General features: G+C 39.7%; 1 protein-coding gene across 5 annotated transcripts in view; it reads left to right on the top strand.

Moving 5' to 3' along the window:
• LOC143276133 (bromodomain-containing protein 2-like) overlaps positions 1–13,089 on the top strand; it is a 47,607-nt gene that overhangs the window by 5,461 nt on the left and 29,057 nt on the right. For all 5 annotated transcript variants that reach the window (XM_076580541.1, XM_076580542.1, XM_076580540.1 and 2 more), the window contains exons 2-4: positions 5,696–5,738; positions 6,046–6,261; positions 10,414–10,629. In XM_076580541.1, coding sequence (XP_076436656.1) covers positions 5,696–5,738; positions 6,046–6,261; positions 10,414–10,629 — 475 coding nt within the window. The remainder of the gene's footprint in view (positions 1–5,695; positions 5,739–6,045; positions 6,262–10,413; positions 10,630–13,089) is intronic.

The following is a 13,089-nucleotide window of genomic DNA, read 5'->3' as shown; positions in this document are numbered from 1 at the left end:
AATTGAATGGTAACTGCATGTGTGTGTTTGTTTAGTGAAAACTAGTAAAGGAGTATGATAGCCACCATTTACAAGTGGTATGAAGCCGATAGGTTCTTAATCTCATGCTATAGAGTTTGGCTGGATATGATATAGCAAGCACTTGTATTAGGCAAGTAGATCTTTGCTGACCATCAAAATACTTTGAATGACAGTTGAAATATCAAAACATTTTACCATTTTGTTGATACGTTTTAAGTCTGGAGCAGAACTGGAAAGAACTAAAAGAGGTTTTATTTCCAAGGTGATGGATGTTAAGCATGTGGACTGATTCATGTTTTTATTTTTCGAAGACATCTTGCAATGTGCTCTTATCAGTTGAGTAGACTAAGAGGGGGGACAAGGATAAAATGGCACAAATAAGATGACTTTGAATATAATTGTTTTTATCAGAATATAATTTAGGTATATCAAGAGGACACATAAAATAGATAAGTTAAATGCATACATACAAGTTGGTAGAATAATTCGTGAAATGCAGGTTGATATGGACAGGACCTTGCACGGACAGGCACTGGCATTCCAGCAATCTGGTTTGGCTTCTATAAGAACTCGGCATTTTACTATTATAAACAATATGCAACTGAGCACAGTAATTTGTTATTGAAAAATAAAAAGTTCCATTATTTATATGAATGGCTGCAGGAGCTGTGTGGTTAAAGCAAAGGACTTTCAGTGTGAGGGTCCTGGGTTTGAATTTCGTTAACGGCGCTTGGTAGGTAAAGTGAGGAGATTTTTCTAGTCGCCAAGGTGAACATGTGCAGACCTGTTAGTGCCTAAACTCCCTTCGTTTGCATACATACACAGATAAATACGCTTATTAAAGATCCTGTAATCCATGTAAGTCACTAAGTGTTTGGGTTATATAAACAAGAACATACCCAGCATGCACACCCCTGAAAATGGAGTGTGGCAGGGTACATGAACAAAATGGTCATACACATAATTGTTGCCTGTCTTTATTAGTATGTATGTGTGCGTGACTGAAACCTGAATAAATGACACTGGAAATGAATGATGAGCGCCCAAATGGCAGCTGTCAGCCCGTTCTACCCAGGTAGGCAGCCTGTTGTGCAAAAAAATGTTGTTTATTAAGCGCTTAGAGCTCAGTCTCTGACGGAGGACAGGCACAGTGTTAGTACTCATCATGATTGTGAAGCAGTTTTTGGCTCTTCATCCAACATCTTGTCAGCATAATGGTTTTGTGTGGAGTGTCAAGAAAAATGAAGAGTTTTGTTGTAGTTTGTCCAAGCTGGCAAGTTTTGATGACTACAAATAAATTGAAACAAACTTTGAAGCCTTTTATAATTAAAAGCCTTTGTAGTTGGGGAATATGGGCAAACTCTTTGTCAGAATTTGCATTTACACTTGTGACACACACTGAACATACGTATGACTGGGGAGGAAGTTATGACAAAGTTGATATTGATTAAATTGCTGAGAACTGAGGAATGATTGGTAACAAAATGCAGGTATCTACTGAAGGTGACATGTTAGTATGTTACACTTATTTACAGGGTATGGGGTTGTGGTGGGGGATAAATTTGCGTCTGGAGTGTACAAAGAAGGAAAGCCATATGTTTTGGTGTTGTGTACTGTGTACATTTACATATTTACCCATTACGACACAAATTCTACAACTTCATCTTGTCAGATTTTTTTTTGTCGTGACATTTTGAAAGAAAATTTCCTTCAATACTGTTCAGATATTGGAAAAATGAATCATTTATGAAGCTGCTAAACTCCGTAGTTATCAAATGTCTCTTCGATCAGCGTGTGCACACAGCTGAAAAGATACTGAACGCGAAAACAAATGACTTGATACGGAAGAATACCCAAACGAGACAAACTCAACATCAAAGAATACCCCAGTTGCAATTCTTCTCCGAGCACGAGGTGGGCACTCTTGTCCACCTTTGGCTAAAAGATTCTCATTGGACAGTTCGTTTAAGGTTTTGCGTCTTGGGTTTCAGTTAGCTGAAAAGACTCGCGAAATATTGCACGAGAGAGAGAGAGAGACTATCGAAACAGAGATTTGTCAAAATAAAATAGAATCTTAATAAAGCAAATTCATTAGTGAATAGGTTTGTGATTGTCCTTTCTCGGTTCTGCTTTGTCAGTGGTTAATATTAATTTTGGCTTTCTTCCCAAAAGGGATGGGTGCGTCTGAAATCCTTGTTAAAAGTGTGCAGGTTGTTTCCGTTTTGTGTTTGCAAGCTTCGGCAATTTACGATTTTTAGACGGCATGGCTTGGCGGTGGTCTCATGAAAAAGACGAACAAAACATTTAACCAGCACATTCGATATGCCCGATGCGTACGAAAATTAAAACGAAGGGTTTGTTGTTATTAAAAAAACAAAAAAAACACAACATTTTGAGCGAGGACACACATAGCAAAAACAAAACAAAACAAAACATTTTGAGCGAGGACACACACAGCGTGTTTCCTTTGTTTTGCCGCATGGGTATCCGTTTCCGGTTCTCGAGGTTTCAGGCGGTCCGTCAGTGAGGAAACAAATTCGTAAAGAAGATGAAACCACTGTCCATTGTCGACCATGGAACACAAGTAATCATAATAAGTTGAAACCCATATTCCGCTATCGACCATGGAACAGAGACGATGGAAATAATAGTGGAAGCCGCCAAGTTCAACACTTTTCTCGTCAAAAGTGGTGAACGGAACGAAGCAGTCCATCCTGTCGACGCACCTCGTGGCATCTTTTGCGGTCAATTTCGTTGAGCCGTTAAATGTTGTAAGTTTTGTTAGTGAATGACTTAGTTAAGTAAGGTTGCTCTAATTGACAGCGTCGGTGGCATTTTTCATTTTTATTTTAATAAAAGGAGAATCGGCATTACCGGATTAATTCTATTTTCCAGATTTGACCGACCGGTGCAGAAATATATTGTTCTTGAAGTTTCAAGAACATCGTTTTTACCTTCAGTATTTAGATGACGCCCATGTAATGTTTTGATTTTATAAACAACGATTTCAGCATTAGTTTTGTGTCCAGATGTCTCAAATGAATAAGTTAGGGGTACATTGAACATGCCCAGTTTGTGATGGGGAAGGGTTATCAATTTATCTCAGCCTCATTGCCAGTAGTTGAGGCAGACTTTCTCATGAATATCCTGTCATTTTGGATTATATCTTGTAGATGCCTTAAAAGGTACAGAAGACCATTAAAGTCTTGAAACAAATGCATTAAACATCGGTCTGATGGAAAGTTTATTTCTTAACTTCATTCCAGTCACAAGAAAATTGATCAGCACTAATTTGGCCATGTTTGTTCACTCTCATGGTTTGGAGTTCCAAGTTTTAAGTTTTGAGCTTATCCATCCGACTCAACGTCACGCGTGTGAAAAGAATTCTGCAGCATGATTTTATGTCAAGTTTTCGGTTGCTTCTGCAGCCAAGAAAAAAAGCAGTGAAGAAAAATGTTTTTATTCTCCCAGTCCGCATATTTTCACAGAACACATAAACATGCTAGATATGGTTGGTAAATTTGAATTGTGGAAGACTTTCAGGTCAAGTTTTCTTTTATTGAGGATTTCTAATTGATTTCACAGGTAATTCACACTTTAGATCACAATTAGATCACTTCACTAAAGATTTGTGTAAATACTGAGTTGCGAATTGCAAACTATGTATATCACATATCTGTGTAAATATTTTGAGATTTGAATGCTTTCAAGCCTCTTTCCATGCATTATCAGATTGATGAATTGTTTGAGGTCTATGGATGCTTTCAAGCCTCTTTCCATGCATTATCAGATTGATGAATTGTTTGAGGTCTATGGGTATACATTCTTATACATAAAAGAAAACCGAAAACGTTTACAACTGGTCTGTGGGGAAGTATTTTGTAAAATTTAACTTCCTTTGTAGCAGAGAAGAAAACCAATCTCATTTTAAAGATAAATACCAGTCTTTTATGCTATTATGTGATTTTCATTGTATCAGCTATATGGTCAGAAAAGAACAACAAAATATAGGTTAACAGAATATGATAAAAGTAAGAACTGCTGTTTGCAAAATTACAGGTTTGCTTTGTCGATACAAGAACTGTTGGTGTTTGTAAAATGTCTGGTTTTGGTCAGTTCATTAAAAAAAAAAAAAAAAAAAATGTATCATGAGATTGATGTTAAACAATACGAAAAAGATTGCAAAAGCAGTCAATTTTTTTTAAAGATATATCTGCTTTTGATGTTGACAAAACGTTAGAAAATAAAGGGGACGCTTGGTCAGTAAACATTCACTTTCCTTTGGGCAGTGTGATTTCAGGGTTTGTAAAGCTTTAAAAAGTTTTCAATAATTTGTTGAAAACAGTATAAAAAAAAAAACAAACCCCAACAAAACAAAAAAATCACACACACACACACACACACACACACACACACACACAGAGAATGCATTTATAAAGTTAAAACATTTCTAAATTTAAAAAGGAGAAGGAAGGAAATAGACTCGGGTTTGTATATAGTTTTTGATTTTGGGTCTATATATTATTGAATAGTTGACTGAGATGTACTGATACATCATTTGTGGCAGTGATGAAGCAGAGCAGGTGATGATTTTAAAGGTTCTTAAAAGGGTTTTGAATTTAATTAAAAAACCTGTTTGAATCCTGAATCATTATGTATGTCTACCCTGTTTTCCTTCTACTACACAGGCCAGTAAACGTTCAGACAGTGCTTTTGAGGGCACTATGTATGTGAAAGCACTATAATAAAATATGTCCACTGTCATCAACCTTTGTTCTTTGAGGTTCATAAATCCAAACAATAGTTTTTCCCCAATATTTCTTTTAATAGCTCATGGAAATACTGTGATAAATCAGTGTTTTGTGAACTGAGATAAGCATCTTTCCATGGGTCCTGCATTTCATTATTTTTTGTCAGAAATCAGTGATATTTGAAAATTATATATTTCAAATTTGTTAGTTAACTTTATGAGATCAATGTCTGTTTTTATTAATAAATATTAGTTGTATAAAAAGTTTGATTTCTTAGTTCATTTTATCATAAAAGTGCAAAAAGGAATGTCACACTTACAGTGTAAAGTTTAAAGAACAGATTTATTAACCATGAGAGTTAGGTGTTTGTGTGTGGACATTACATTCACATCAGTTGCATAAAAATAATTTAGTCAGTGAGCTGCTAGCTGTTAAAGAAAATCATATGTTACAAAAAGTGGACATACCAACTCACATTTTAGGCCATGCAGTGACAGACATTTGTCTGGATATTAAAACTGATATACTGATTGACGTGAACAGCAGTGCCTGGCCTAGCACAAGTGGAAAGCTCATATTCCACCAATTTTTGGTTAGACCAAAACAAAAGCAAAATATATATGTATTTAATGAGCTGGGAATATTGGACTGGATTAATATTTATGACTGGCTCCTTGGCCACTGCATGTTTGTCAGTTTGTATGTTACCTGCTGGTTATTTGCTTATGCCACTTTGCCTGTTTGTCAGTTTGTATGTGTTACCTGCTTGTTATTTGCTTATGGAGTGTGTAGTTCATGTTTGTTTAGATTATCAAGGATCCAAGCCGGATAAATTGTGGTGAAGAAACTATCATTCTCACATGACAGAATTTGTCTACATGTTAAGATGAAATGCCAGTCATAGAATTTTCTTCTGTCCTCAGGTCTAACGGCGATATGTCAGGTGCAAGCAAAATGGACAACTCGGTAAGTAGCCCTGGACAGTCAGTATAATTGAATATAAATATTTTTGATGGCATGTATCGGGTGGTTATTTGGAAAAAATGGTTCGTTTGAAAAGGAAAAAGACTGTGTTTGGTTAACTGGTTTCAAAGAAATATTTCTATTATGCTGCCAAATATGGAAAAAAAAAAAGTAGCATCATATAATTAGTGTTGCTGTTTGTAAGGTCTTTGTGTGTGTGCGTGTGTGTTGAATGATTGAGAGGAGTAGGCAAAGAAATGGACTCTTCTCATTGATAAAAATTGATGGTGTGGTGTTCCATGTGTGGCAGGTTTACGACTTTGATGACAATCATGATAGCGAGGACGACGAACCCATGGCTAAGCCGTTGTCTGTGGGACCCAGTACCTCCTCCCAGTCCCCTCGACGAGGTCGTCAGACTAACCAGCTATTGTATATTCAGAAGAAAGTGCTGGGCCCTTTATGGAAGCACCACTATGCCTGGCCATTTCATAATCCTGTGGATGCTGAAAAATTGAATCTTAAGGTTTGTCTTTTCTTTTAATCTGGAATTATTTGGGTACAACATAGGTAAATTTTCAAGTTTTTTTGTACCCAAAGGATCAATAGATTTGACCTGTATGTGCCTGTCGGTTTTGGGACTATCAAATCAAATCTTGTTTTTAAAAGCCCAGCTGACCACAAAAGGGTAATTTCAGGACTGATCACCTGTTCAGACCTGCTTAGGTGGTAGCTTCTACAATTCAAGCCCCGAGTACGGCACTACGGCAGAGTAAAGAAAAACTACGATTTTGCAGACCGCGAAACCTTACACACGCACACATACAGCAAATGCTAAGAAACGCCGCACACATTTGCTCTGAAGAATTCGTCACTGATGATGAACTTTCATAACACTGATTTGACATCAGCGCTTCCCCCTCCCCCACCACCATCCTGTGTTGCTGAGATTACGACAGCCGTTGGTGTGGCTCACTTCATTGGAGATATGTCGATCCACATTACCAAACGTGTGTGTGGCCTGTCAATTGGACGTCGGTTCATTTCACGATCGCCATTGTTTTTGATCGCATGCACGCACGTGCGTGCACGCAAACACACACACACACACACACACCACGCATACACAGATCCACAGACACACACACACTAGCAGATGTGCATACACATTTCACCATGCTTACATACACTACACAGACGCGCACGCACATACACATACGCGCACGTACAACACACACACACACACACACACACACACACACACACACACACACACATGCCTTCGCACACACGCATGCATACACACACACACACACACACACACACCCTACGCATATACAGATCGACACACAAACGCATCCTGGCAGATGTGTAAACACATTTTACCATTCTTACATACACTACACAGACGTGCGCGCACGTACAAATACACGCGCGTATACACACACATAAACGTGCCTACGCACACAAGCGTGCACGCATACACACACACACACACAAAACGCACGTGCGAGCACACACACACACACACACCACGCATACACAGATCAACACACAGACAAATGCACGCTGGGAGATTTGCAAACACAACATACCATGCTCACATACACTATACAGACACGCAAGCGCGCACACACCACACACACACACACACACCCCCCGCAGCCTACAGTTACCACACAACTGTGTGCTGGATCTCCATCCCTGTCAAGTCACATATAGCAATTACTTTGTAGCACCATGGTGCAACAGAACAAAAACTTTGTTGCAAACAGCTTTAACCCTTTTGCTGCCAGGAAAATAAAATTTGATTGAAATCTATTTGCCAGGGTTTTTTCACAAAAAATGGGTATAAATTTTCCAAAAATTCTGTGCTCTTTGTTATTGGAGAAAGACCCATAAAAGTATATATTTTCTGAAAGGTAAATGAATAAAGAATACAAAACACATGCTGTTTTCCCATTTTATGCATTTTTAGTGACATGCTGTTCTTTTGAAATCAGTGTTTTGTTTTTTGTCACATTTTCAACTTATTCATTACAAACATTAGTCAGGTAACTTGCACAAAAACATATTTTCTGGACAAATGGATATCTGCAAATACAAAATCATACTAGAACAACCACAATATATATATGTATTTTAACAGATAGCTACACAATACATTGTGACTTCTCCAAGTGATAAGATGGATATGAGGCCATGCCCCCTGTCTCCACCCCACCTTCTCTTCACCCCTCTCACAGGGTCACTTGATTCAGTTCTCATCAGACTGCCTTGGCTGCGTGCCAAGAATATCGCTCTGCTGCTAATTCGGTCATGTTCTGTTTTATTTATTTATTTATTAAGACTTCTTGCTATAGCGCATATTCCTGAAGCTCTATGCGCTTTACAATAGCACTAACAACATTCACTCAAACATCCCCACACAAACATATGCATATAATTTGAAACATAGGCGAGAGAGAACAATTAAAGTAGGTCATGTCGGTTGATTAAATCAAGAAATGCAACAGGTGTTTTAAAAAAAATTGAAATTGAAAGAACACAAGCACGTGTACGCATGCATATATATGTAGGTGCATACATACATACAAACGCATAAAACACAACGTGCGCACACGCACGCACACATGCACCAACGAACACAAGCCGCATACCCAAACATATTACTCACGCACTCACTCAGTGACACACACACATACACGCACCTACAGGCACAGTACACACACGAACACGGATCAACAATCGAATATGCAAACTACTGCGACATTACATAAATATATATATATATATATATATAAAATAAAAGTTCCTGCTAAGCATTTCCCTGAAGAAACACCCCACATTACCCACACAGATCAAAACTGTCAACTGCTAACATCTGTACAGCCGGCATCACTCACTGACAGTCGCATCTTGGCCACTCTCTTGATTGCTCCCTTTATTTTCTATCAAATTGCTCCCTTTAATTTCTATCAGATCGTCCTATAAATGTTCATCACTATCTTCGAATTTACGCTTCAATTCTTTCTGAGCATCAGCGAAAGAAAGAAATCTTGGTTCATTTAGTTCGTCATGATTGCATGTCTTGAGCACAGCGTCAGTACGACATTTTGTTGAGTGAGCGAGGAGAGAAGTCAGGCAAACACTGGGACAGTGACCCAACCAAAACGTTCAAATAAAGGACTGCTTCATGACTTAGATGGGGTTTCTAGCTATGAATAGAATCTAGAGAGATTCCCCAGGCTAAAGCTACCACTATTTTTGTCAACGAAGTGAATGCAAACCATGGAAAAGTCTGAATATTTCGATGACGAGTTATCTAGTCATTGTGGCAGTGAAGCATACATGCTTGCCATGACGAGTTATCTCGTCATGCAGGCAGCCTCGGGGTTAAGCCAGACTTAATCAGCCCATGATAAGGCAGTGCACTGACATGGCTGCAATGATATTTAGATCTGGATCTAGATATTCATTTCCCCATTACATGTATGAAATATTGTTTTCTTCAAATGCACTTGCGACCTCTGCCTCTGAATGGATGGCCTGGTGTGTTTCACTCTTGTCGTTGTCTTGTGGAGTTGAATTGAAAACGTGCGCGTAGACACATAAAACACACACACGTGCACACTCTTATGTACATACACGCACACATGCGCGCGCACATACACACACACACATGCGCACACTCAGAGTAGTATTGAAAAGATTACACATGCACTGACACACACATTATGTCTCTTACTCATGCGCGCACACACACGCACACGCACAGAGCTGTATTGAAAACACACATGCTCAAACACACACACACACACACAGTTGCACCGAAAACAAAACACATAGCATATAAATTCTCTGTATCTGTCTCTGTGTTTCTCTGAGGCATACGCACACTTTCTCCCCATCCTTGCCCCTCTTTCACTACACACAGGATTGCATTGAATGTGCACGCGCACAGAGCTGAATTGAAAACACACACACACGCATACACACTCGCTCCCAAACACATAAACACATGCATAGTTGAATTGAAAACGCACGCGCGCATACACACACACACACTCTCTCTCTCACACGCACATGTGCGCACACACACATAGCTGAATTGAAGGAGAAAAAACGCGCGCGCGCACACTCGCTCTCTCTCGCTCTCTCAAACACAGACCTGCAGAGACACACACACACACACACACAGCTGCATTGAAAACAAAATACAAAGCATGCTCTCCCTGTCGCTCTCTCAGGCATACACATGCACTTTCTCCCTATCCTCGCCCTCTTTCACCATACACACAGGGGTGAACACACACAACACATACACACACACGCACACAGATACACACACACGTGTGCATGTGCTCAGAGATGCTCTCTCTGTCTCTGTCTTGGTTAGTACAAGGAAGATGATATGAAGAGTGTATAATGCCGCCATGTCCACACTACTGAAAACTACTGTAAAACTGCTGAAAATTTCCTTTCTATTACTGAGAGGTATTTGGAGGCCTAGGCAGGTCTGCCTGTTTTATAAACTGGTCAAAGAAGACAAATTTATTATTAAAATAGCTTTAGAGCGACCAGTGTAATGAACTTTTAAACAAATGGAATAGATGAGTGGAACTACCCTGTCAACATGTCACTCACTGATAGTGTGTGTGTGTTTTTTGTTTTGCAGGACTACCACAAAATCATTAAACATCCCATGGACATGGGAACAATCAAGGCCAAACTAGAGAAGAACTTGTACTGGTCCTCCACAGAATGTGTCCAGGATTTCAATACGATGTTCACCAACTGCTATGTCTACAATTCCGCCGAAGACGACATCACTATTATGGCCAAAGAACTTGAACAACAGTTTCTCAGCAGAATGCAGAAGATGCCTCCAGGGGTTAGTCTCTCTTTTTTTCTCTCTCTCTCTTTTATTTTATTATTTTTTTAATAGTTAATTTGTATTGTAACACTGTTCTCTCTTGTGTCCCTCTTTGTGGTCATGGTATACTTTGATACTTGGTAGAGTAAGGAAGATGATGTAAATATGTGGTTGTGAAGAGGTTGGTTTCGGGATGGAGGTTGTAGATGTGCATGGGGAGGGAGGGAGATATTGTTTACTGGCTGCTGTTGTGCAGTTAGTATTAACTCACTCGGGACGAATAGTTTTCACCCTTGCTTTTCCCTACAGACGACCCATTTTTAGGGTCAGGAAAAAAATCACAAAAGATGCAAAACAAAATAACTGATTGAAACTTGCTGTACTTGACCCACTGACCCTTCTCCTCACATGGAGTGTACCCCCACCCTCCTCCCTCTTCACTGCCCTCAGAAGCTGAGTCACTGTCAGTACCTTCTTGCTGGTAGCTTTCTTCACTGCAGATATTTTTTTCAGTGTCTTCATCATCCTCGTCGATGTCAGAACCTTGTCTGAAGCATTTCGATCACTTCAGCAGCAGTAAAAGCTGCTGTCGTGATTATTTTGCTCCAAAAATTTCTGCTTGTATCGCCTGCGACGCCATTTTCGATATGTATGCAGATTAGCTTGTCATGTGGAGTGCCGAACTCAATGGCTTGCCGGCAAGTGTGTTATTACTTAAGGAATCTCATGATGAAACTTTCCATTCGACCCTTGACAAGTTTGCAATGCCCGGTGTAGCTGCAGTTTGTTATGCTACCCCATGAGGTAAACATGGAAAAATTTTTAATTGTCGAAACCACTATAGAGTTACGTTGTTTGGAACCACGTCTTATATCAGGAACACTATAGTGTTCCATTGTCTGGAGTGAGTGAAAGCAGGCATTGACAGATAAAATTGGGTCTATTTTGTATATATGATATGCTGCCTTAGGATAGTGATGTCTTCAGGGGTGAGTTAATGATGCATTGTCTGTGGCATACCTGCCTAGTACTACATTTCATCTGTAGTTTCTACCATTCAAGCCCCTAGACTATGGCACTAAGGCCCAGGAAATTAAAACTATATTGCCATTCCTGAAACCTTAAACGCGCACACACACACACACACACAGCAGATGCTAAGAAGCGCCGCACACATTGTCTCAGAAGAATTGGTCACTGAAGATGAACTTTCATAGCATTTGATGTTAAACAGATTTTACCACGCTATGGACGTGCGCTAATAGACATGCGTGCGTGTGCACACCCACACACATAAATGTGCTTGCACGTGCATGCATACACACACACACACAGGCCTGCATTGAAAACAATAACCCCACACACATACCAACACACATGCACACAACTGTGTGCTCATCACCATCCCTGTCAAGTCACATTTTGCAACAATTACTTTGTAACACCATAGTGCAACACTACAAAAAAACTTTGTTGCAAACAGCCATGGTAGGCACTGCACTGACATGACTGCAGTTATATTTAGATCTGGATCTAAATATTTATTTCCACCATTTCATGCATTATGGTTTTCTTCAAATGCACTTGCGACCTCAGCCTCTTGATTTGGATGGCACAGTACATTTCACTCTGGCTGTTGTCTTTGTGGAATTTAATTGAAAACACATACACATAGGCGCGCAGACACACATGCATGCACGCTCTCTCTCTCTCTCTCACGCTTATGCACGTGGGCATGTGGGCATGCACATACACACGCACATGTGCGCACGCACTCACTCGCTCATATACAGTTGTATTGAAAAGAATACACATACATGCACTTACACACACATTATGTCTCATCCTCACATGCGCATGCGCTCACACACAGCTGAATTGAAAAACAAAAACACACATACACACTTTCTCCTCTCTCTCTCTCTCTCTCTCTCTCTCTCTCTCTCTCACACACACACAAAATTGCACCGAAAACAAAACACAGAGCATATAAATCTCAGTCTCTCTCTGTCTGTCTTTCTCTGTCTCTCAGGCATACAAATACTTTCTCCCCATCCTCACCCCTCATTAACCACACAAACACCAACACACCACACACACACACACACACACACACACACACACACACACACAGAGCTGAATTGAAAACATGCACACATACACACACACATTCCCTCTCACTCTCAAACACATGCACACACGCACAGCTGAATTGAAAACGTGCACACGCACACGTGCACATAAACACACACACACACACACACTCTCTCTCTCTCTCTCTCACTCTCTTTTTCCCAAACACATGAAGGTGCTCCTTTTTTGTGTGTTTTTTAGATTGGTATCTCTACATATGATTACTGAAAGCTTCACTTGTGTTTGACAATTAGTCCTAAATCATGTCTTTATTAGGACAAGGAAGAAGATGACATGAAGAGTGTATTGAAATGGAAATGCCACCATACCTATACTACTGAAGAC

This window comes from Babylonia areolata, chromosome 31 (genome assembly GCF_041734735.1).
Source record: "Babylonia areolata isolate BAREFJ2019XMU chromosome 31, ASM4173473v1, whole genome shotgun sequence".
Classification (NCBI taxonomy): Eukaryota; Metazoa; Mollusca; class Gastropoda; order Neogastropoda; family Buccinidae; genus Babylonia; species Babylonia areolata.
The sequence above is the reverse complement of the archived record's forward strand: the minus strand, read 5'-3'. Positions and strand labels throughout refer to the sequence as shown.